General features: G+C 39.2%; 3 protein-coding genes across 5 annotated transcripts in view; 2 read left to right on the forward strand and 1 right to left on the reverse strand.

Moving 5' to 3' along the window:
- Positions 1 to 6,735, forward strand: part of zbtb3 (zinc finger and BTB domain containing 3) — a 9,240-nt gene extending 2,505 nt beyond the window's left edge. For both annotated transcript variants that reach the window (XM_037780611.1, XM_037780612.1), the window contains 2 exons: positions 2,550 to 3,370; positions 4,193 to 6,735. In XM_037780611.1, coding sequence (XP_037636539.1) covers positions 2,553 to 3,370; positions 4,193 to 5,243 — 1,869 coding nt within the window. In that variant the 5' untranslated portion in view covers positions 2,550 to 2,552 and the 3' untranslated portion in view covers positions 5,244 to 6,735. The remainder of the gene's footprint in view (positions 1 to 2,549; positions 3,371 to 4,192) is intronic.
- Positions 6,736 to 7,397: 662 nt separating this feature from the next.
- On the reverse strand, positions 7,398 to 13,436 carry rnaseh2c (ribonuclease H2, subunit C). Its single transcript, XM_037779222.1, has 5 exons — positions 13,283 to 13,436; positions 9,032 to 9,186; positions 8,424 to 8,536; positions 8,150 to 8,269; positions 7,398 to 7,646 (listed from the first exon to the last, which is right to left on the reverse strand). The coding sequence occupies exons 2-5, from the start codon at positions 9,183 to 9,185 to the stop codon at positions 7,623 to 7,625; spliced, it is 411 nt and encodes a 136-aa protein (XP_037635150.1). The 5' UTR covers position 9,186; positions 13,283 to 13,436; the 3' UTR covers positions 7,398 to 7,622.
- Positions 13,437 to 14,570: 1,134 nt separating this feature from the next.
- Positions 14,571 to 24,195, forward strand: LOC119494263 (seipin-like). 2 transcript variants are annotated; one of them, XM_037780013.1, is made up of 11 exons: positions 14,580 to 14,648; positions 15,866 to 15,957; positions 17,086 to 17,341; positions 17,447 to 17,525; positions 18,271 to 18,414; positions 18,528 to 18,563; positions 19,865 to 19,999; positions 20,113 to 20,210; positions 20,741 to 20,870; positions 23,397 to 23,478; positions 23,578 to 24,195. In XM_037780013.1, exons 3-11 carry the CDS (start codon positions 17,091 to 17,093, stop codon positions 23,622 to 23,624), a joined length of 1,002 nt encoding a protein of 333 aa, XP_037635941.1. In that variant the 5' UTR covers positions 14,580 to 14,648; positions 15,866 to 15,957; positions 17,086 to 17,090; the 3' UTR covers positions 23,625 to 24,195. The 2 variants fall into 2 exon arrangements, with proteins under 2 accessions (XP_037635940.1, XP_037635941.1); XM_037780012.1 differs by lacking the exon at positions 15,866 to 15,957 and having other exon boundaries at positions 14,571 to 14,648.
- Positions 24,196 to 24,288: the final 93 nt, after the last annotated feature.

Genomic DNA, 24,288 nt, shown 5'->3' on the forward strand with positions numbered 1-24,288 from the left:
TGCGTCTGTAACCAATGTCATCAGTATGTTTTGCAACAATAAGGTTGCGAAGGTCTTGAGAGAGCTCTTTGCTTTTATCCATCATGAGATGTTTCTTGTGTGACACCTTGGTAATGAGACACCTTTTTATAGGCCATCAGTTGGGACTGAACTAGTTGATATTAATTTGCACTGACAAGAGGTCGGATTAATTTCTAATTACTGATAGATTTCAGCTGTTGTCTTGGCTTTACATGCCTTTTTGCACCTCCCTTTCCTCATGTGTTCAATACTTTTTCCCTGTGTCATTTCACATTATTACACATAACTTAATTTCTGAACTTATTTGTTTAGGTTTCTTTGTATGTATAGATTACTTGTGTTGTTACCAACATCTGGTGAAAATGTCATGTCAATAGCACCTTTGGAAATATATTTACTGAGAAAAATGGTGACGTGTTCAATACTTATTTTACCCGCTGTATATGTCTCGGATGCAGTGACACAAAATGCAGCATTTTTTTAAACGAGAAGTGATGTTGGAGACAACCCTGCACCAGTAAAAGCTCCAAAGCATGTGGTGAGGAAATATGACCCTGAATACTTTGGATGCATATTGGATGGCAGTGATGGGTGAGGGTAAGCTGAATATTACATTACACTTGACAGTGGACACATATTTATAGCCCAGTTTGTTATTTATTTGGGAAAGTGGTCCTCGGAATTATTTTAACAATCAGACGTGGGCCTCAAGTTACAAATGGTTGAGAAGCCCTGATTTAATACACCGTCAGGAGCCTCAGTAGCGGGTGGAAGATCCATACGCAGCCACAACAGCCTGGCACCTCCTCCTCATGCTGGTCACCAACCTGGTCACATGTTGCTGTGGGATGGCATTCCATCCCTCAACCAGGATTCATTGCAGGTCAACCAGCGTGGTTGTGTGTTGTTGTCATCATTGAAGGCCATCTCAATGCAGTGAGATATCGGGATGAGATTCTGCAGCCAGTGGCGATCCCACACCTGCACAATCTGGGACCTAACTTCATCCTCCAAGATGAAGATTCTCTGCATTGGCAGAACATTTTGGCAAATTTTTCTTGGGCGCTAACCACATAATCAGCTGTGCTGCTCATCCCACAAATGCATGATCCTTACAAGTTGGCCATCATTGTGAAGGTAAATAAACAAGCTATCCAACGATGTAAAATGCAATGCCAATTAGCATTGTAACAACAGAAATATTCGACCAAACACAAATTTCCAAACTTTTTTTTTCCGAGTAAAAAGAAAAACTTTTTCATGTCAAGTACCCCTAATTTGACACATTTGATAAGATTTTGTCCCAGGGTCCCCCATTTCTTTCAGGTGTGTTATTACTAGGGCTGTCGAATCGATTCAAATATTTAATTGTGATTCATTGCATCATTGTCTATGAGTAATCGGGAGTGGGCAAATATGCTTGCTTTATGCAAATGTATGTATATATTTATTATTGGAAATCAATTAACAAAACAAAATAATGACGAATATTGTCCAGAAACCCTCACAGGTACTGCATTTAGCATAAAAATATACTCAAATCATAACATGGCAAACTGCAGCCCAACAGGCAACAACAGCTGTCAGTGTGTCAGTGTGCTGACTTGGACTATGACTTTCCCAAAACTGCATGTGATTATCATAAAGTGGGCATGTCTGTAAAGGGGAGACTCGTGGGTACCCATAGAACCCATTTTCATTCACATATGTTGAGGTCAGAGGTCAAGGGACCACTTGGAAAAATTAATTAATGTTATTAATTACACCTGTGTTTACCTTGCAATGACATGTCAAAATGTTTGCTGTGAAAAAGGCCTATTGCTAGAGACTGTCTGGGCACTGGTTCCCTTATTCTTTTTTTGCCTTTGCCCCTCAGACAGGAAATGTCTATACAAAACTTTCAAATTCAAAGTTCTTTATTTTCAATGAGGAACTTAAGACTGAGACAAATATAGCAAACACAGATTAGTGTACAAATGTATGGATAAAAACAGGGCAGTAATAATGCAACAGTGCATCTGACGTGGTGGACGCTCATTTATGGCCTGTGTGTGGCTCTCAAGGATGGTTACGCTCATGTACCCCGTAATATTAGAATACGTACCCAGTAGTTAAAAACACTGACATTATAAGTTCTCTTTAAATTCCTCTCAAATACCAGATTGTTGATCAGTAGGTCATATGATATCCCGTATGAATAGGACTGTTTCTTCCTTCTAAGAAATAAGACAGCAGCTATAACCAAAACTAACATGGTTATATGCTGTTAGTGGTAAGTGGGAAAACATGTTTTTTTGCAGTTTCGATGAACTGACCTTTTATGGATATTTCCCTAAGAGAGATGACTGAATGTTTAATTCATTATTTACTAAAGAAATCACAAGAGAACTACCAAAAACATGCTTTTCAAGATACTTGATGCAGCTGACCACAGAGCTGTCTGTAGTAGTGTAGATTTATTTCAGTAACAACAGCATTGTCTTTTTATGTCTCTGCCATCTCTCATTTTGATCGTCTCTGTTGCTCAGGTGATGGAGTTCCCCCAGCATTCCCAGCAGCTGCTGTCAGCTCTGCGTTCCCAGCGTCAGCGGGGCTTCCTCTGTGACTGCACCGTCATGGTGGGCTCATCCCGTTTCCTGGCTCACAGGGCTGTTTTGGCCTCCTGCTCGCCGTTCTTCCACATGTTCTACTCAGACTCTCCGGGGGTCATCGGTGGAAACGGCACCGGCAGCTCTGTCACACTCGACAGCGACATTGTCACGGCTGCTGCGTTCGGCTTGCTCTTGGACTTTGTCTATGAAGGCGTGCTGCAGCTGAGCGAGTCTCCACCCGTGGAGGACATATTGGCGGCTGCAAGCTTTCTGCACATGAACGAGGTGGTGAGAGTCTGCAAGAGACGACTGCAGAGACGAGGGCCTCTGGCTGAGGCAGACAGCACTCGCTCTGAAGAGAGCGCCGGTGCGAGGAGGGCAGGAGAGACGGGGAGGGAGGGTGGGGGTGACGGTGGAGCTGAGCCTGTTGTGGCCATGGCAGGAAATCACTTGAATCCAGTTGTCATGGCAGCGCCATTCTCATCAGTATCTATACTGACAGAGAGGAGTCAATTGGGCTCTGTGAAGTCTGAGCTGAGGACTGGTGGAGGGTCATCAATGGCACGAGTTCAGACTCCTCTGAGCCCCGACCTCGCTGATACCACGCAGCCAGGCATGGACGCCCCTCCTCTGCCCCCAGGCGGAGAGCTGGTGCTAGGCCTCATCACAGGCCGGTCTGCTCCTGCCTCGAGAGGTCACGCCAGGTTGGGAGAGGGATCGGCACTCTGCAGCCCTTGCAGCACCACTGAGACATACAGGTACGGGTTTGTTTTGAATTTCTAGACTGTTTTTAATTGGAAAGATAAAAGTTGTTGCTCCGAAATTGGTATTTCGCCATTGCCATCTAGGTTTTTTGCAAACCAGAAGTGACACGAGAGGATGGAGCTTAACACAAACGAACGCTGAATAAGACATTTTTAGGCAACCAACAAGGTTAAAATTAACTTCATGAACTGAAAACACACTGTGAAAGGGTTAAAGTTCTAAGACCAAAAGACGGATAACTCCCAGACCAGACAACGCAAAATATATTATTCTATTTGACATTATTTGGATGTTTTTCTGCTATGTCACCCACTGGTTTGTGGACTGCTGTTGAAGCCTCGAGTTCGGCATTTTCAGGGCATTTTGGCTGCCGCTATTTTGTTTTTTTTGCAACCAGAAGTGACATGAGAACAAAGAGGATGGAGCTATGGTCATGTCTAGAAGGTAACGCACTGAAACTCTCACAAGATGGTTATGATTAGGAACTGACCTTAAATGGTTAAATAGGACCATAACTTACTAAATGAACATCATGCTGTATTGAAGAAGACTAGAAACTAGCGATTGAGACCATAAACCCATGTTTACAATGTTTACTGAGGTAATAAATCAGGTGAGAAGTAGGCTCATTTTCTCATAGACTTCTATACAATCAGACTTCTTTTTGCAACCAGAGGAGTCGCCCCCTGCTGGCTGTTAGAAAGAATGCAAGTTTAAGGCACGTCAGTATTGGATTCACTTCTCAGACCCCGGAGTTGCCCACTGATATCTACCTTTCTTTCTTTCTTTCTTTCTTTCTCTCTTTCTTTTACCAGCCACAGCAGTAACCAACAGCCCTCCTCGTCTTCTTCCTCCCTGGTGCCAGTGAGCCAGACTGGTGGTCAGTCAGTGGTTGCTTATTCCCAGTTAGGATCCACCCTCTCCCCCAGCCCCCAGCAGGACGTACCCCGACTGCCACGCAATGACTCTGTAAGGAGACCCTCAGAGGGTGACCACCAATCAGGCGGAGGACAACAGATGATCATGTTAATCCAATCATCAGCACAACCCAACTCGCACAACCCAACACGCTCGCCACCACAGCGGGCACTTCCCGAGATTCGAATCCAGAACACTGTGTCGCTCCAACGCCAAAGCTTGGACTTCCACTGTGCTCCTCAGACCCAAACCCTTAAGGGACCTGAAGGGAATACGGGAACTTCACCCACCACTAGAAATCAAAGATCCCGCCCTCTTATGGGCAGAGTGAGGACAGATGACAATGATGGAGAGAATTTGAAAGTGAAAGTGGAGGCCATTGTTATATCTGACGAAGAGCTAGAGGAGGAAAAAGAGGAAAGCGGAGAGAGGGAATCAGTGATGGAAGTGGACGATGAGTTTGAAGAAGAGGAGGAGCTGCACAGTCCTCAGTTTCTCTCCTCCCACCCACAGGGCCTCTTACAAATGACCTCCCATTCAAATGACTACTCCTTCCCTCTCTCTCCCTCCTCGTCCTCCTCCGGTGCCGGCCCTTCCTCCCAGGACACTTCCTCCTTTGCCCTCATTCCTCCGTCCACAGCTCAGCAGCACACAGACACTCCCGCCTACTTCCAGGAATACCAGGACTCTGCGGGGAACTTTGTGGAGGACGTCCCCACGTGTGGAGTCTGTGGAAAGACTTTCTCATGTACATACACGCTAAGGCGCCACGCCATCGTGCACACACGTGAGCGTCCTTACGAGTGTCGCTACTGCTACCGGAGCTACACGCAATCAGGCGACCTGTACAGACACATACGCAAAGCTCATGACCACACGCTGCCGGCCAAACGCAGCAAGGCAGACATGGAGCCCTCCCTACCACCACAACCACCACCTCTCAGCTAACACACAAACACACACACACTGTTGTATTTCTATACTTATGAACACATATCTAGTATCCTAACTCTAATTTAACATCTAAACTTAAATGATTACTTTAATTTTCACTTCATTTGTTGATCATTTTCTCAATTAATCGATTATTTGTTTGTTCTATAAAATGTCAGAAAATTTAGAAAAATTACTTTCACAATTGCCCAAATATTGTGTTAATTACTATTTTTATATTTGCACCCTGCAGACACCCAGGCTTTCTATTCTACTGAGGACATTTGATCCAGCCTGGCACCACCAGACCAAATCGCAAATGCAAATTAGAGCAAATAAAACATGAGCTCGCAGATTCGCCTGGTTCCCAGGCAACGTTTGATCCCCTTAAGTACAGAAATACAATAACTCATACACACACTTACAGAGTAAACACCAGCAATGTGACTGATTTTATGATGTTGTGCTACTATTTTTTAACAATTTAAGAGGCATTTTACAGTTTAGGTTTGTTTTTTTAATACCTTTATCATGATTCATGGGTTGAAAAATGATAAAAAACGTAATTGTTGTTAGAAGATTCAGGAAGTGTTCAAACAATTTTCAAAGTGTGACATCCATAGGGCTGTCAAGAATACCATTTTTTGGGCTTCGAAGCTAGCTTCTGTGAGAAATATTTGAAGCTTCGGGGCGCAGACAACGAAGCAAAACGAAGCATTAAAATTTTGATTTGGAAGTCAAAGCTTGGAAGCATTTGGGTCAGCCCTAGACATCCTACATTTGATGTTTGTTATATTAACTCAAAACACAAATAAGGGAAAGCTGTTGTGTTTTTTAATTATGTCAGTTACATGAATTGTTATTTGTACTACTGCCTTTTCAGTGTGTGACTGTGCCAGCAGAGTTTGACTGATTGTAAATGTAGTAGCGTTGTACTGTCTGTACTGTTTTATTCATAGGATGAAACCATCAGAACAAATACCTGGACCAATTCTACAGATAGTGCTATTTTATAATCTGTAATACAAGCTTTTCCTTGCATCCATTTTAATGAAGCCACTTCATGATGAAGTAAATGTTCAGCTGTGCCAAATGGCCTTTTACTTTGTCTCCTTTAACAGTGAGAAGTCTTTGATTAGGAAGATTCCTAAATGAGGCCTCTGACCCAAAAATATCAAAGTGGCAGCCATTCAAACTGATATTTTACATGACAACCAACTAATGCATTTCCATTTGCTGTCCAGGATTATATACAGTAGCTTACTGTAAATTCAGCCAGATTCTCTTTGCACTCTGGCTGTCTTGTCCTAACTTATGATTTCACCACACATTTCATAGTCTGTGCTGGGCATTCTCCATCAGGGTCAATTAAAAGTTGTTAGGAATTGAAAACTATTCAACTTCCCATCTACATGCTCTGATAGGATAGCAGTGGAAGTACAGGTGTTGCAATATACCGGTATTGACGATAACCGTGGTATTTTAAAATGAAATATTGATATGTTAATAATACACATGTGATAATATTGTGTAAATAATCCAACGCCTCTTAAATCTCTCGTATTTTGAGTGTAATTAATTTGCCAAAAAAGAGACAAACACACAATAAACAAAGTTAAAGATGAATTTAACTAATAGCATTTTTGTTTTCTTCAAATTTTCTATAGATATTGCAATAATATCATTATCATGAATTATTTTGGCCATGATAATCGTGTAGTGAAAATCTGATATTGTGGCTGCCCTAAGTGGAAGTGAGAGAGGAGTGGATACGTTTGGGGGTCCATCCTTTATGTGACCTTTCCCTCTGTAGCGTTTCTCCTGTAATATGACAGAATATACAGTACGAGCACATTTTGACACATGCAGTGATTCTGCCTTCTCTTTAAATGTTTAAATTTAAACTTTAAATGTGCCTGAATGACTGTTTGACACTTTGGACTTTGTTGTTCTGCACCATTTTACAGTTTCTGTATGTGATGATGAAAATTGGTATTTCCATACAAACCCAAGAGTTTTGGATACTCAGAAGAAGGGACAATTGAGTCAGTGATCATCATCGTTTCATGGTAGCCAGTGTGCAAAATCTAAATGTTACTTTGTGAATAAACACTGTGTTCAGTAGAAACAATGTGGTTGTTTGTTTCAGTGAATCACATAATCACACACTTTGGTCAGTCAACATCTTTTATTTGTCTTCATTTCACTAGAAAAGAACACACAGTACAAAAATATAAACATTAAGTCTGTTACTTATTACTCTGGAATAGTAACACTGAACTTGTTAGCATTTCTTCTGCTGGCTGTGGACAGTAAACAGCAAACTACATTTCACTTGTAACACGCTGAGGTGTCGCCACCCTGCCACCTCTGAGCAGGAAGTTGTCTCTCTCTTCAGTCTTCTAATGGCCCGTGGATCTGTGAAGAGACTAAATATCAGCGTCCACCCACAAATCTGTCTGTGTCCAAATGATATTCTAATGAAATAGTCAATTTTGGCCGTATTTGTTCAACTGAAGAGAAACAATACAAGAACAGAGCCACAACACTGTTCCAGCAGCAACTTTGCAACCCAGAAATCTATTTTTAAAGGGGACCTGTTATGCTTTTGTGCTTTTCCCCTTTCCTCTGGTGTGTTATATAGTTTTTTGTGCATGTAAAAGCTCTGTAAAGTTGCAAAGCCTGAAGTCCACGCCAAAGGGAGTCACTCTCCCCCACAGAAACACTGCTCCTTATTTCATTTAAAAAGTGTTGACAACACTGGGCTGGGTTTTTAGGTCGGATCATTTATAAAGATCTAGTGTACTCTAGCTAGTTTCTCAAGCCACTGATCCTTTGACGTTCTTCAAAGTGATTAAACTGAAAAACTGTCATTGATTAAACAGCCTTTTTAAAGTCAGCTACAAAACAAAAGAACTCACCGCCTCAGCCAACTCTGGCCAATCCATCGCCATCACCACTGTATCATCAGAGTTCGGAGGCGTCTCCAGGTTCCAGTATGTCAGCTTGTCAAACACAGAGGACACCTTCACTGTCCTGTCCTGGACACACATAATTTACCATCATGTGCACATAGTAACAACATTTTCGCCTGCATTTTATGCACCGTGTAGTCAGTGCTTTGCCTTATGTTTGACCCAGACTGCTGGTCAGCGTAGGATTTGTGATGTGAAAGATGACATCAGTGATGTTTACCTCTTGATCAGAGCCGGACTTGTTGATCTCTTTCAGCACCAAGCCGGTGTAGCCCTGTGGACAGCTGAGCTCCTGCCCCTTCAACCCACGCCCTCTAAATGACACTGCCTTCTCTGTAATGAGAAAAATACACAAAGGATTGTTTTTAGAGACCGTTTCCCCCCGCCTACTAAAAATGACTGTGGGATAAAACGTGAGATACACCTTTATAAATGTATGGATTATATTGCTGTTTTGATTATTTGCCTGACCTGGGTTCTTTCTGAACCCCCATTTACCCATTTACCTTAGACATAAATGTCCCATATTGGGTCCATTTGTTACAAGATAAAGCAGCATAAAATAGCTCAAAACCAGAGGAGATTTGTCCTGTTGACATATTATCTTTGCAAGACTGTCCAATTAAAACATGGCCACCAGTGTATTGACAGCTTTTGGGAACCTATTGACTTTCCTACTCTCCTGAATCTTGAAAAAAATGAAGAAAATCCCCACATTTGCTGATCATCTGTGTGATTATTTGTATATGTTTTATCTCCACTACTGTTTGTATGTAATGCAAACTGGACCAGTGACAATTAGCTCTAGTCTACTGGTAGAGAGTGTACCTAGTTTGCCGTCTTTCATGGTAGCAGTGAGGTATTGTGAGACCTGAGCCGGACCGTTGTGTTCAATCTCACAGGGCATGAGGTGGACTGGGACTCGCTGTGCCTGGCCCACAGAGGACACCTTAACACGAGTAACACTGGTGTTACAAGACATCCTGCAACCAGAGGACAGAAGAGGACAAAAACATGAATAACAACAAATTACACTCTAGTATGGAATTTCATTCTCACTGTGCAATATCATTTTCCATTTATGCAATTTTGTTAATAGTCTGTTTATTGTCAATACTGTATATACTGCTCCTATTTTTACACTTCCTTCTATTTAAATGGTACATATTTTGTTACACTTTTTTTTACTGTGTTAGCTGATGCATCTTGTTTTTTGCATTATCCCCTTTGCTGCTGTACACTGCAAATTTCCCCACTGCGGGACTAATAAAGGAATATCTTATTTTATCTTAGTATTATATTTAAACCTAAAAGTTCTTCCTGGTGAGAGATTTTACTTCTCTGCCTTTCTTGGATATTTTTGTTGTCTTTATTCTTCTCTTTCCTGTACTTAAAAACAATATCTGTCGTGGACTTATTTTAAAATACAGTTTGTCTAGGCTACATATCTATCAAAGTGTAATAAATAAATATTTATATGTATTTATATATATAGTATCTGCTGGCTCCAACAGAACTGTAAACTAAGTAGCTATAACTGTGATCTCACTAACTGTGATTACAGTACAGGCAGTTTGTTAATATGTATAATGAATAGTTTTCTGGAAGCTTCTCTGACATGATGTTTAAGAGAGAAGAACTGAATCAGAAGCTGCTGTCTATAGTTTAATGATGTTTAAGAGAGAATAACTGAATCAGAAGCTGCTGTCTATAGTTTAATGATGTTTAAGAGAGAAGAACTGAATCAGAAGCTGCTGTCTATAGTTTAATGATGTTTAAGAGAGAATAACTGAATCAGAAGCTGCTGTCTATAGTTTAATGATGTTTAAGAGAGAATAACTGAATCAGAAGCTGCTGTCTATAGTTTAATGATGTTTAAGAGAGAATAACTGAATCAGAAGCTGCTGTCTATAGTTTAATGATGTTTAAGAGAGAATAACTGAATCAGAAGCTGCTGTCTATAGTTTAATGATGTTTAAGAGAGAATAACTGAATCAGAAGCTGCTGTCTATTGTTTAATGATGTTTAAGAGAGAAGAACTGCATCAGAAGCTGCTGTCTATAGTTTAATGATGTTTAAGAGAGAATAACTGAATCAGAAGCTGCTGTCTATTGTTTAATGATGTTTAAGAGAGAAGAACTGCATCAGAAGCTGCTGTCTATAGTTTAATGATGTTTAAGAGAGAATAACTGAATCAGAAGCTGCTGTCTATTGTTTAATGATGTTTAAGAGAGAATAACTGAATCAGAAGCTGCTGTCTATAGTTTAATGATGTTTAAGAGAGAATAACTGAATCAGAAGCTGCTGTCTATTGTTTAATGATGTTTAAGAGAGAAGAACTGCATCAGAAGCTGCTGTCTATTGTTTAATGATGTTTAAGAGAGAAGAACTGAATCAGAAGCTGCTGTCTATTGTTTAATGATGTTTAAGAGAGAAGAACTGAATCAGAAGCTGCTGTCTATTGTTTAATGATGTTTAAGAGAGAATAACTGAATCAGAAGCTGCTGTCTATAGTTTAATGATGTTTAAGAGAGAATAACTGAATCAGAAGCTGCTGTCTATTGTTTAATGATGTTTAAGAGAGAAGAACTGAATCAGAAGCTGCTGTCTATAGTTTAATGATGTTTAAGAGAGAAGAACTGAATCAGAAGCTGCTGTCTATTGTTTAATGATGTTTAAGAGAGAAGAACTGAATCAGAAGCTGCTGTCTATTGTTTAATGATGTTTAAGAGAGAATAACTGCATCAGAAGCTGCTGTCTATTGTTTAATGATGTTTAAGAGAGAATAACTGAATCAGAAGCTGCTGTCTATTGTTTAATGATGTTTAAGAGAGAATAACTGAATCAGAAGCTGCTGTCTATAGTTTAATGATGTTTAAGAGAGAATAACTGAATCAGAAGCTGCTGTCTATTGTTTAATGATGTTTAAGAGAGAAGAACTGCATCAGAAGCTGCTGTCTATTGTTTAATGATGTTTAAGAGAGAAGAACTGAATCAGAAGCTGCTGTCTATTGTTTAATGATGTTTAAGAGAGAATAACTGCATCAGAAGCTGCTGTCTATAGTTTAATGATGTTTAAGAGAGAAGAACTGAATCAGAAGCTGCTGTCTATTGTTTAATGATGTTTAAGAGAGAAGAACTGAATCAGAAGCTGCTGTCTATTGTTTAATGATGTTTAAGAGAGAATAACTGAATCAGAAGCTGCTGTCTATAGTTTAATGATGTTTAAGAGAGAATAACTGAATCAGAAGCTGCTGTCTATTGTTTAATGATGTTTAAGAGAGAAGAACTGAATCAGAAGCTGCTGTCTATAGTTTAATGATGTTTAAGAGAGAAGAACTGAATCAGAAGCTGCTGTCTATTGTTTAATGATGTTTAAGAGAGAAGAACTGAATCAGAAGCTGCTGTCTATTGTTTAATGATGTTTAAGAGAGAATAACTGAATCAGAAGCTGCTGTCTATAGTTTAATGATGTTTAAGAGAGAATAACTGAATCAGAAGCTGCTGTCTATAGTTTAATGATGTTTAAGAGAGAATAACTGAATCAGAAGCTGCTGTCTATTGTTTAATGATGTTTAAGAGAGAAGAACTGCATCAGAAGCTGCTGTCTATAGTTTAATGATGTTTAAGAGAGAATAACTGAATCAGAAGCTGCTGTCTATTGTTTAATGATGTTTAAGAGAGAAGAACTGCATCAGAAGCTGCTGTCTATAGTTTAATGATGTTTAAGAGAGAATAACTGAATCAGAAGCTGCTGTCTATTGTTTAATGATGTTTAAGAGAGAATAACTGAATCAGAAGCTGCTGTCTATAGTTTAATGATGTTTAAGAGAGAAGAACTGCATCAGAAGCTGCTGTCTATTGTTTAATGATGTTTAAGAGAGAAGAACTGAATCAGAAGCTGCTGTCTATTGTTTAATGATGTTTAAGAGAGAATAACTGCATCAGAAGCTGCTGTCTATTGTTTAATGATGTTTAAGAGAGAATAACTGAATCAGAAGCTGCTGTCTATTGTTTAATGATGTTTAAGAGAGAATAACTGAATCAGAAGCTGCTGTCTATAGTTTAATGATGTTTAAGAGAGAATAACTGAATCAGAAGCTGCTGTCTATTGTTTAATGATGTTTAAGAGAGAAGAACTGCATCAGAAGCTGCTGTCTATAGTTTAATGATGTTTAAGAGAGAAGAACTGAATCAGAAGCTGCTGTCTATTGTTTAATGATGTTTAAGAGAGAATAACTGAATCAGAAGCTGCTGTCTATTGTTTAATGATGTTTAAGAGAGAAGAACTGCATCAGAAGCTGCTGTCTATTGTTTAATGATGTTTAAGAGAGAAGAACTGAATCAGAAGCTGCTGTCTATTGTTTAATGATGTTTAAGAGAGAATAACTGCATCAGAAGCTGCTGTCTATAGTTTAATGATGTTTAAGAGAGAAGAACTGAATCAGAAGCTGCTGTCTATTGTTTAATGATGTTTAAGAGAGAAGAACTGAATCAGAAGCTGCTGTCTATTGTTTAATGATGTTTAAGAGAGAATAACTGAATCAGAAGCTGCTGTCTATAGTTTAATGATGTTTAAGAGAGAATAACTGAATCAGAAGCTGCTGTCTATTGTTTAATGATGTTTAAGAGAGAAGAACTGAATCAGAAGCTGCTGTCTATAGTTTAATGATGTTTAAGAGAGAATAACTGAATCAGAAGCTGCTGTCTATTGTTTAATGATGTTTAAGAGAGAAGAACTGAATCAGAAGCTGCTGTCTATAGTTTAATGATGTTTAAGAGAGAAGAACTGAATCAGAAGCTGCTGTCTATAGTTTAATGATGTTTAAGAGAGAAGAACTGAATCAGAAGCTGCTGTCTATAGTTTAATGATGTTTAAGAGAGAATAACTGAATCAGAAGCTGCTGTCTATTGTTTAATGATGTTTGTTATGATGAAGTCTGAAAACAACCAGCAGACTTTCACTAAAACAAACAGCACGCCTCCTCTAGTAAACATTGTGTCATATTACCTCAGTTCTCTTAAAGCGTATCTAACATGCTGTTCAGTCAGATTTGAGAAACATAACTCAAACTTTACCTTTCAGCAGGTTTCAGGTTTCTAGAAGCTTGTTTTGAGATGGAATGTAGAACTGGACCTCTTCCGGTTGGCTGCCAGTCTCGGCCTGTGATTGGACGAGAGCTTCTTCTTCTACGCTGCTATATGTTTTGGCGGGATTTCTCTGGTCCTCCAGAGGATGTCTCCCCCTCCTGGCGGGAGATTGTTTCACCTTTTTCTACTTTTTCTACCTTTCTTGGATCTTTTTGTTCTCTTCTGTTTATTCTTTATTTTTCTCCTTCCTGTACTTAGAATTACAGGCGGCACGCTGCTCTATTTCCCCTCTAAAATAACACGTAAAACGTATGACTTTATTCTCGTAATATTACTACTTTTTTTCTCGTAAAATTACGACTTTATTCTCGTTATATTACTATTTTTTTTCTCGTAAAATTACGACTTTATTCTCATTATATTACTATTTTTTTTCTCGTAAAATTACGACTTTATTCTCGTAATATTACTACTTTTTTTCTTGTAAAATTACGACTTTATTCTTGTAATATTACTATTTTTTTTCTTATAAAATTACGACTTTATTCTCGTTATATTACTATTTTTTTTCTTATAAAATTACGACTTTATTCTCGTAATATTACTACTTTTTTTCTCGTAAAATTACAACTTTATTCTCGTAATATTACGACTTTGTTCTTGTAAAATAACGACTTTATTCTTGTCAAATTACGACTTTATTCTCGTAATATTCCGACTTTTTTTCTCGTAAAATTACGAGCATTTGGCATTTAGGGGCGTGATTGGACAGTATAACACAATATCAGGAGTGATATGGGGAAATTAGAGCTTTGCAGCACATTTAGCAGCAATGGAGGAACAAAACTAGACATAAAAACAAGAAAATAAACAATCAAACATATATACATACGTATGGATTTGGTTATAGGATGTGTGAACTAGGAATGAATCAACTCAACATATAGGCTGCCCTTGAGGTCAGATTATCATCCAACATTAGCTTTTAACAATTGTCCAAAGAAATTAAAGGGAGTTATGATATCACACCGTAGCAGCCTTAATTTGCTGTAATGTTTCTCTTGTTCCATTGAATATAAACTATGTAATGGGGTTTTAATAGAGTAAAGTATAGTTGTAGTATAAACTGTTGTCAGTGTCATGTTCACTAAGAACTCTGTTCCAGTTGGCAGCAGCGTCTCTCTACATGTGGGATGGACTAAACGCTGTCCAATGGCAGCTTTAAACAGCTCAAATTAATGTGGGCTTTTCTGTTCACAGCATTTCATCCAGACAGTGTCGAGCTGTTGACAAAGACGTCAGGGAGAGGACAAGTGATTTCCTAACAGCTCATATTGGCCTGCAGAAACCAGAGGTGAGTTTTTTTATAACAAGACCGAGTCTTCATGTTGCTGATGGATACCACATGGACGTTTAAATAGACAAAACAAAGGATTTGGATATTGAGTTAAAATGCTTTAGTATCATAGTATATAATAACTTATAATATAAGTCACTATAATCCTTGCCAGCATAACTGTTGATCTGAAATTCCTCATGTCAGTGTTTATTTATGTGTTGAGCAAGTCGCAACTCCTATCCTATTTTAACATTAGATATCATCAAAACTTAGCAGTGGTGGATGAAGTATTCATATCATTTATTTGAGTAAAAGTACTAATACCACACCCTAAAAATACTCTGTTACAAGTAAAAGTCCTGCAATGCAAACTATTACTTAAGTAAAAGTATGTACAGTAAGTACAATCAGGAAAATTTACTTTTTATTAAAAGTATTAAAAGTAGAACTTCACAACCTTCACAATTCTTGTTTTGTACAACCAATAGTAAAACACTTAAAATTATCAAAAATAAATTAAAATTATTATCATAGTTAAAATGAAAAGCAGCATATTTGTGAAGCTGGAACCATGAAACATTTTTGACAATTATCAAAATAGTTGCCAATTTTCTGTCAATCCACTAATTGATTAATCGACTAATCGTTTCAGCTATACTTGTATGTACATACTGTTAGGTATTTTAAATTATAACATTTAAGCTCTTCATACATTTTGTATGCAAAAGTCTTAATTTGTAAAGTAACTAAAGTTATTAAATAATTATAGTGAAACAAACAGTATTTCCCTCTGAAATGTAGTGGAGTAGAAGTAGAAAGTGGCATGAAAAGATTCAAGTAAAGTACCTCAAATTTGTACAATACTCGAGTAAATGTACTTAGTTACATTACATCACTGAACTTTGGTCACATGAAGTGAGAGTTTAATTTGACAGACTGAGAAATAGTGATAAATACCACCATTACACCAACATTACATCACACACAACACATATTGTGAAAACAAATTGATAAACGCTTCTTTGCTTCTTGATACATGTAACACAGCCGGAGTGACGCAGATTGGTTCAGTCATCTGATGTGAAAGGCCTCTGAGATTGGACTCAGTGGTTTCACAGCTCTCAATACTATCACAGTGGTGCTTGTGTCTTAGGCTTCATGAGAACATCATCAACCACACTTTTGCATGACGTTACGACTGTGCTTGATCTATCTTTATATTTTATTTACAGGGAAATGTGGATAAGAACCGAGTACCTTTTTGGATGACATTCAACAAGACATTTCAACGACAGAGACTGTAGATCTTGGCCAAACTGAGCCAGTATGATCCTTTTAATTACTTCTTTCAGCCGATTAGACTTTTGTCAGGCTATTGAACAGGCATTATGAGTCGCTATAAGCATCAAAGATGTGGGTCAATAGGAGCCTACTACACCCACTAGTAGGTTTTATCATCTATTCACATGGTAGATCACTGAAAGAGGGTATAAAAGAACATGACAGTGACGTCTATGGACGTAGTAATTATAACAGATGCACCCACAAGATCGGAGTTTGCATCCCGTGTGAACCAAGAATGTGTAGTTGTCTTTGTGTTCGTAGTTATTTTAACCCAAAACACAGTGTTTTTCCCAAAACTTAAAGGGACTGTTTGTAACTTCTTACACGTATAAATCAATCCGGGTCGGTGTCCCATGCGCGCTCGCGTGTGACTACGCTGTTCAGACAAGACTCCAACACAAACTACACGGAAGCACCAAAACCGTAAAGTTATATTTAGTGAAGCCTGTCTGTTAAACAGTGTTGGCCACAGTCGAAGGACGCGGGGGAGAGCGTAGCTTTGGTCTCCCCGGCCGGAGTCTCCGCTGTACTCTGCTCCTCTGCCTGCCTGCCTTCACTCACAGCTCGCTCCACCTCACGTGTGTCGCCTCACTGTTTTGAGCGATGCTCGTTCATGTCTATTTAGAGCGAGCACAAGCACGAGCCCGAGCCCGACACTGACTCTCGTTGACTTAACGGCCACAGGTGTCGCTGTTAACAAGCATTTCTGATTCTTACAAACGGTCCCTTTAACTGTTTGTTTTTTGTTTTATCTAAACCTAAAGAAGTTGTAGTTTTGTTGCCTAAACCTAAAGAAGCCTTTTTCCTTCTCTTCAAAACGTGACGTTTCATTCAGTTTTGCAACATTTTAGAATGTGTTGCTTTTAAGTTTCACTTTCAATTTTACAATATTGTAGTAGGCCCCTATTGACCCACATCTGTGGTGCTTATAGCGACTGATAGCGCCTATTTAATGGCCCGATAACAGTTGAATCGGGTGCTTCTTTACACTTTAAAACACGCTTGTAGTGAGGTTGCATTTACCTTTCTGAGTTGTTTTTATATCGGTGGTTTTTCAATTAAACCCTCCTAATCTACTTTTCATTTACTTCATTGTTTGTTTGTTTAGATTTCATGGAGCAAGAAAATCTTTTGCGTCCAGGAGATGATGAAAAACCGGCGGCCCTCATTGGTCGGGCGTTGTTGGAACTCCTCAATGCTGTCGCCAGGGTGATGTCACGCGCCCGTCAGAGAGCTATACAGGGTTTTATTGTGTTCTCTGTTGTCTTATTGCTTCTCTGGATCGCCGCCTTTTTATACGGCAGCTTCTACTACTCTTACATGCCCAAGGCGGCTTTTTCTGCACCTGTGCACTATTACTACAGGTGTGTATGTGAAGTCTTGTCCATCTGCATCAGGAAAACACAGTCATTAGTAGTGTGTGTCTTGCTTTTACTCTCACTCATCGTCATTCACATTTTTGTCTGCAGGACAGATTGTGAATCTCCTGCCTCTTTTTTCTGCTCTTATCCAGTGGCCAACATCTCTCTGATGAGGAATAGGAAACACGTATGTATGAATTATGGCTGTCAATCGATTAAAATAGATAATCACGATTAATCACAATTTTTTTATCTGTTCAAAATGTACCTTAAAGGGCAATTTATCAAGTATTTAATACTCTTATCAACATGGAAGTGGGCAAAGATGCTTGCTATATGCAAAGGTATGTATATATTTATTATTGGAAATCAATTAACAACACAAAACATTGACAAATATTGTCCAGTAACTCTCACAGGTACTGCATTTAGCATAAAAAATATGCTCTAATCATAACATGGCAAACTGCAGCCCAACAGGCAACAACAGCTGTCAGTGTGTCAGTGTGCTGACTTGACTATGACTTGCCCCAAACTGCATGTGATGATCATAAAGTGGGCATGTCTGTAAAAGGGAGACTCGTGGGTACCCATAGAACCCATTTACATTCACATATCTTGAGGTCAGAGGTCAAGGGACCCCTTTGAAAAAGGCCATGACAGTTTATTTTAAGTTTGGAGCATATTTAACCTCCTTCCCGACAAGCTGGTATGATAATAGTATACACTCTAGCTTTAACTGAGCCTGCTACAACCTAAAAATCACAAGTTACTTTAATGCGTTAAAGAAATTAGTGGCGTTAAAACAAATTTGCGTTAACACGTTATTAACGCGTTAACTTTGACAGCCCTAGTATGAATGCATCCAACTATCTATTGTATGTTACTATCTCTACTCCCTAGAGTGTAATCTTCTTTAAATGTATGTTCAGGCGCTGACATTGGGCCAGGCCTACCAGGTGTCTCTGCAGCTAGAAATGCCTGATTCTCCAATCAATCAGGAGCTGGGGATGTTCATGATCAAGACAACATGTTTCTCTCGCACTGGAGGGCAAGTTGCCTCCTCTGCTCGCACTGTGAGTTGATTTGTTCAGCTCCCATGTGGCCACATGTGTGCATGCAATCAAATTCATTAGTAGTTCCTGCAAACTCCAATGATTCAAGGTTGCATTTGCTGTGTGTTTCTCAGGCAAGACAGCTGCTGTCCGCCTCCAGCTCTCGCTTTGTGAGTACAGCGCTGACGCACAATAACCTCTTTAATCACACAGCCTGGTCAGAGCCAGATTAGGGCTGCTTATGCTTGCTGCAACAGAAGGTGATCTCAGTGCTGAAGTGATTGAGATGACAGGACGAACATGTGAACTAATGACTGATATCAATACACAGTAGAGAGATGTTGATATGGTACTTTTTAAGGCTGTATTTTGTGATGTTTTTGCATTAAATCATAAGATGTTTTGAATATCATATATAGTCTTAAAGCTGCAGTGGGTAGAATTAGAGCAAATATTATTACAAAAATAATTTTTTATAAAACGGTCACTATATCCTGACAGTAGTGCATGAGACAGGTAATCTGAAATCTGCCTCTGTGTCCTCCGGTGCTCCTAATGGCATCTGCAAGATTTCACAGACCGGAGGAAAACAACCAATCAGAGCCGGGCTGGAGTCTTGCCGTCTCTGAGCAGCTGTCAATAACTCACGAACTCTGATCAGACGGTCAAACTAGGCAGCGCTGATCAAATATGAATCAATATTATGTTACATTAATACCTATTTCTCACCTCAAATGTTTTAAAAATCATCTTGTAGTGTACTGTTTAGCTGTAAAATGAGAAGGTTTGTGACCCGGCAACCATGTTGAGATCAGTTGAAGAAATACCAAGCACCGCCCACCAGCCGAGCACAGCCAATAGGAACGCTCTTTCTCTGAAATGACCTGTGATTGGCCAAAGTCTCTCAATTTTTTTAAAGCCTGAAAACAGAGCCATGAGGAGGTGCAGAAGTCTAGTTTTCTCTCAGAGCACTTGAATTAAAATATGCTGAAAGGTTATTATGGAATTTTTGCCTAATGATTGCAGAAAATATACTGCCTACCCCCACTTTAATCAGCCATAAAAGTAGTCTATTTGAAACACATATCAGTCAAATCCACTACCACAAAGTAGAGCCCCAGAGCTTACCCTAGAACTGAGTCAACACAAAAAACAATGTCTTAGTTTAAACATAAACTGAACTTTGCAGAACTATTGTATTTCACTTTAAAACACCGGACTGAGATCAGCTTTTGTTATAGTGTCAATTAAACCAAGCACACAACCAAATCATCAAGTTATGGTAAAGCTTTTGCATCCATGACAACATCAATCATCCTTTCCTAAATAGTCATCAAGGCATCACTGAAAACATCTTCTGGGGATTTGGCATCATATATTTGTAAGGAAAGAGCAGTTTAATGAATCCCCAGAAGACTGTAATAAATCTGTGTTGTATGTCTGGGTGACTGTGTTGTCCTGCTGTGGTCAGAGCATGCTGCGATACCGTTCAGACCTGCTGAAGTACCTGGGAACGCTGCTCTTCCTCCCGGCCTTTCTGACCGGAGTCGCTGAGCAGAAACAACTGCTGGAGGTGGAGCTCTTCTCAGACTACACGGATGACCCTGTGAGTCTCTGCATGCACTGCTTTGTGAATGTGTTAGCATGTGTCACTGTACCTGAACAGCAAGCAGGTACTTTGTTGAAGTCTACCTAATACGTTTGTCTTCATGTGCACAGTATGTCCCGTCAACGACGGCCGTCATTGAGCTCATGTCCAGCAATGTGCAGATCTACTCATCTCAACTCGTTATTCATGCTCACTTCACTGGTTTAAGGTAAGATGTGTACACTGTGATTTACAATAGATCTCACAGTAACATACAGATGGTGATGAAACAAGAAAAAAATCCATGTCCGTTAAGTCTACAGCACAACATGAGGCTGCAAGTTCTGTGATTAGTTGTTCAGATTTCTACAGAATAACATGTTGAGATATTTGTACCATCTATCAAGAGAATTAGTTCATTTTAGTGACTTTTGAAAGAGTAAGGGCTTCATTAACTTAACACACAGAAAATCTATTGCAGAAAAAGGACGACACACATTTCTCCACCATCAGCAGCCTCTTTAGAGCAGAGCTACACGCTTCTTCACTGGAAAAACTCTCTTATCTCTCCACCTACACTTACAGCCCACAGAGGAGTAAATGCAACGTGTTCAGATGTTTTCTCTGTGGGTTTCTGAAGAAAAACATTGAAAATAACTTACTGGCATGGGAGTTAAACTGAGAGAAAGAGGGATAACAGCATCCTTTTTAGCATCACATAATAATGAGGGCAATGTTTTCTTTGTTTTTCTCTGTCAGATACTTGCTGTTCAACTTCCCTCTCCTGTCAGCCCTGGTGGGCATTTCCAGTAACTTCTTCTTTCTCAGTCTCCTCTTCGTCCTCAGCTACGTAAGGCTGCTGTTGAGAGAGGATTGGGGAACACAGCAGGTGAGACATTACTGCAGACAATATGTAACTGCAGCTGAAGGGATGCATACTTCATGAGTTAAAACCTGTTGAGCCCAGAAAAAATGCCTAAAAACACATACCCAAAATGGATCAGGAATAGCTCCTCAACCATAAGGCTTATATGCATATATCTGGTCTTTTTTGAAAGGTAAGAAGCTAATGAATATGAATCCATTGTAAGGAAACTAAACTATATTACCATGGAGATTACAATGGAGATGCAATAAAGGAAAAAACACGATTTTCATCCTAGTGTAAAATCTAAATTTCAAAGGCAATATCACCATTAAAACCAAGATCCCATAGGCAATTATGCAATTTAATGGATTTTCCTACTCTTTGACTACAACTGTTAGTATCAATTTGATTAAAATACACTAAAATACAACATTTATGAGACAATTTATAAAGATATACTCAAGCGATCTCAATGTTATGGCCATGTTTATTGTTTAGGTATTGACTGTTTAGGCCTACTAGGAGTTTTACTTTGAAAAAAACTATTTATTTCCATTTAACCAGGTTACAAATAACATAAATATCCCCAAAACATTGAAATAATAATAAACACAATGAATATTGATCAATATTCATGTATGACCAAAGAGATAAATGTTAAACTGCAGATAAATGCAGGATGGTCCCACAGTGGTTTATGGGGTATCAACAGATTCATCTCATCTTGCTGAAGAGAATGATATACGGATTGTTGGTGACTATCGCCATCTGGTGGCTGTTTGGAAGTACTAATGATCAGGCCTGGCCTTCAACAACACGACAGTCTAGAGACAAGATGGAGGCTGACTTCTCTCCCAGCCGATCATTCTGGCTTTCTGGTGTTTTATAATCGCTGCAGACATGTAAGTAACTAAAATCTGCCGTTTTGGGCAAAGATAACATGTGCCTTCTGCACCCGATTCGATTGTTATCAGGCCATTAAATCGACGTTATCAGTCGCTATAAGCACCATAGATTTGGGTCAGTAGGGGCCAACTATGCCTACTATGTTGTGAAAGTGAAAGTGAATGTTAAAAGCAACACGTTCTAACATGTTGTAAAACTGAATAAAATGTTACGTTTTTAAACACAAACAAAAAGGCTTCTTACCTAAAAGGTTTAGGCAATAAAACTACAACTTCTTTAGGTTTAGGAAAAAAAACAGGTTAAAGCAATAAAAATACAACTTCTTTAGGTTTAGGCAAAAAAAAAACGTATTTAAGTTTAGGGAAAAACACCGTGTTTGGGGTTAAAATAACTACAAACACAAAGACAACTACACATTGTTGTTTGCGAATTCCGGTCTCCTGGGTGAAAACTGTCTCGAGTACAGCGCATGACTTCCACTTCTGCTCTTGTTATAATTACTACGGTCACTAGAGGTTGCTGTCATGTTCTTTTATACCTTCTTTCGGTTATCTAGTGATCTAGATGATAAAACCTACTGGTGGGTGTAGTAGGCCCCTATTGACCCACACTATGGAGCTTATAGTGACTGATAATGCCTATTTAATAGCCTGACAACAGTCTAATCGGCTGGTGCCTTGGTGAAATACTTTGACAAGAACATAGATTTATGTCAGTGTGACTGTAAAATGTGAAGTTTGATGGCTTCGTTTCACCGTTCCCCACGAGTGATAGTGTCAGAATGGTCAGTCGGTTTCCGACGATACCAAGTATGACATTGTGGACTGATGAGAAAGTTATCACGAATCTTTTGATCACAACTTGTTCTTATATTTACGAAGTATGTTTCATTACAACTTTATTGTGAAAATACTTTGTAATAAGACACAGTTTGGACACGAGACCTCCTGATTTCAAACCAGTTTAACATTCATATCGTCTATAAAAAGACGATTATGAAATAGCAAGATTTCCTAACTACGTCAGTGGGTTACCCCCGGTAATGGGGGCTCTCAGGTTCAAATTAAAGGTACAGTGTGTAAGATTTGGTGGTAGCCTATCTAGATGTGTGGTTATAGATTGCAAGCTCACTCCTCTCTTTCCGAGACTGCGGTAACGTGAGCCGCCAAGTGCAAAACCGTGGTAACGCCGTTCGCCTCGTTCAGAGGCCATCTTTAGCAACGAAGTTGGACGGCGGCTGGTGGTACCACGGTTCTGCACGTTACCGCAGTTTCACAAGTGTGTCGGGGAACTACAGTGACCTTCAGGTGACGTAAAAACATGAACGTCTCTCTAGAGCCTCTCAGTGTTTGGTTTGTCTGTTCTGGGCTACTATAGAAACATGGCGGAGCAACATGGTGGACTCCGTGAAGAGGACCCGCTCCCGATGTAGATATGAAGGACTCATTCTAAGCTAATGAAAACACAATTCTTAGTTTTAGTTGATTATACACTAATGAAAACATAGTTGTGAATATTATATTCCATTTCTGCTAATAGATCCCCCGATATGCACACTGTTCCTTTAAGTGAGTGTGAAATATTACCAGATTCCTCTCAGGTGGTGTATCTCTGAGAGCTTGTTTTCCTCCTTGTTTACAGCTCAGAACTGATGGACTGCTGTCTGGTAGAGACAAGAACATGAACAACAACCAAGAAGACGATGAAAAAGATGCTGCTGCAGGTACAAAAACACAGGCACAGAGAATTTCAACATTATGCAAGTTATTTGCATCAGTCACTTGATACTGACGATGAGAATAAAAGAAAAACTTCTTGACAGGTACTGCAGAGCTGATGGGTCCCCTCCAGATGACCCCACAAATCTGAACCGGGAAAGGCCCCATCTGCACTCAGCCGATAGAAAGAAATGAATCAGAGGCAGCCTGAGGCCGTTATTAAAGGAGAGGGAGGAAGTGTAGAGAGCGATAACAAGAAGTAAGGATGAAGATTTAAGAGAGATATATGATTGAAAATAACTCAGAAAGCACCCACACACCTCTGAGCTGTCCTGCCTGAGCTGTAGATCTTTTTGCTCTTCCATCGTGTCCTCAGATAGGTTTATTGTGAATGTGCCTTGGTGTTTGGTGCATAACAATAAACATAGTAGAGAAAATAGAAGTTAAAGCAAGTACTGCAACAGTATAGAAGCATAAATAAAACTTTTTTTTTTGTCTCACACTGGTATTTCAGCTTGACTCACCTGAACCTTCGTCGCTTCATACAAATCTCTCATTGTCAGAGCATTTTTATTACTTTGCACTTCATAGCTGTGATCTGGTGTTCACTATATACTAGGGCTGTAAATGTTAACACGATAATAATGTGTTAACTCAAATGGGTTTTAACGCCACTAATTAGATACTGGCATCATATGAAACTAGAACCTCAGGAATCTTTTGGTACCAACCATGTCATACTAGCTTGTCAGGAAGGAGGCTAAATACGCTCCAAACTTTTCAAGTCATAGTCAAGTCAGCACACTGACACACTG

This window comes from Sebastes umbrosus, chromosome 9 (assembly GCF_015220745.1).
Source record: "Sebastes umbrosus isolate fSebUmb1 chromosome 9, fSebUmb1.pri, whole genome shotgun sequence".
NCBI classification, from domain to species: Eukaryota; Metazoa; Chordata; class Actinopteri; order Perciformes; family Sebastidae; genus Sebastes; species Sebastes umbrosus.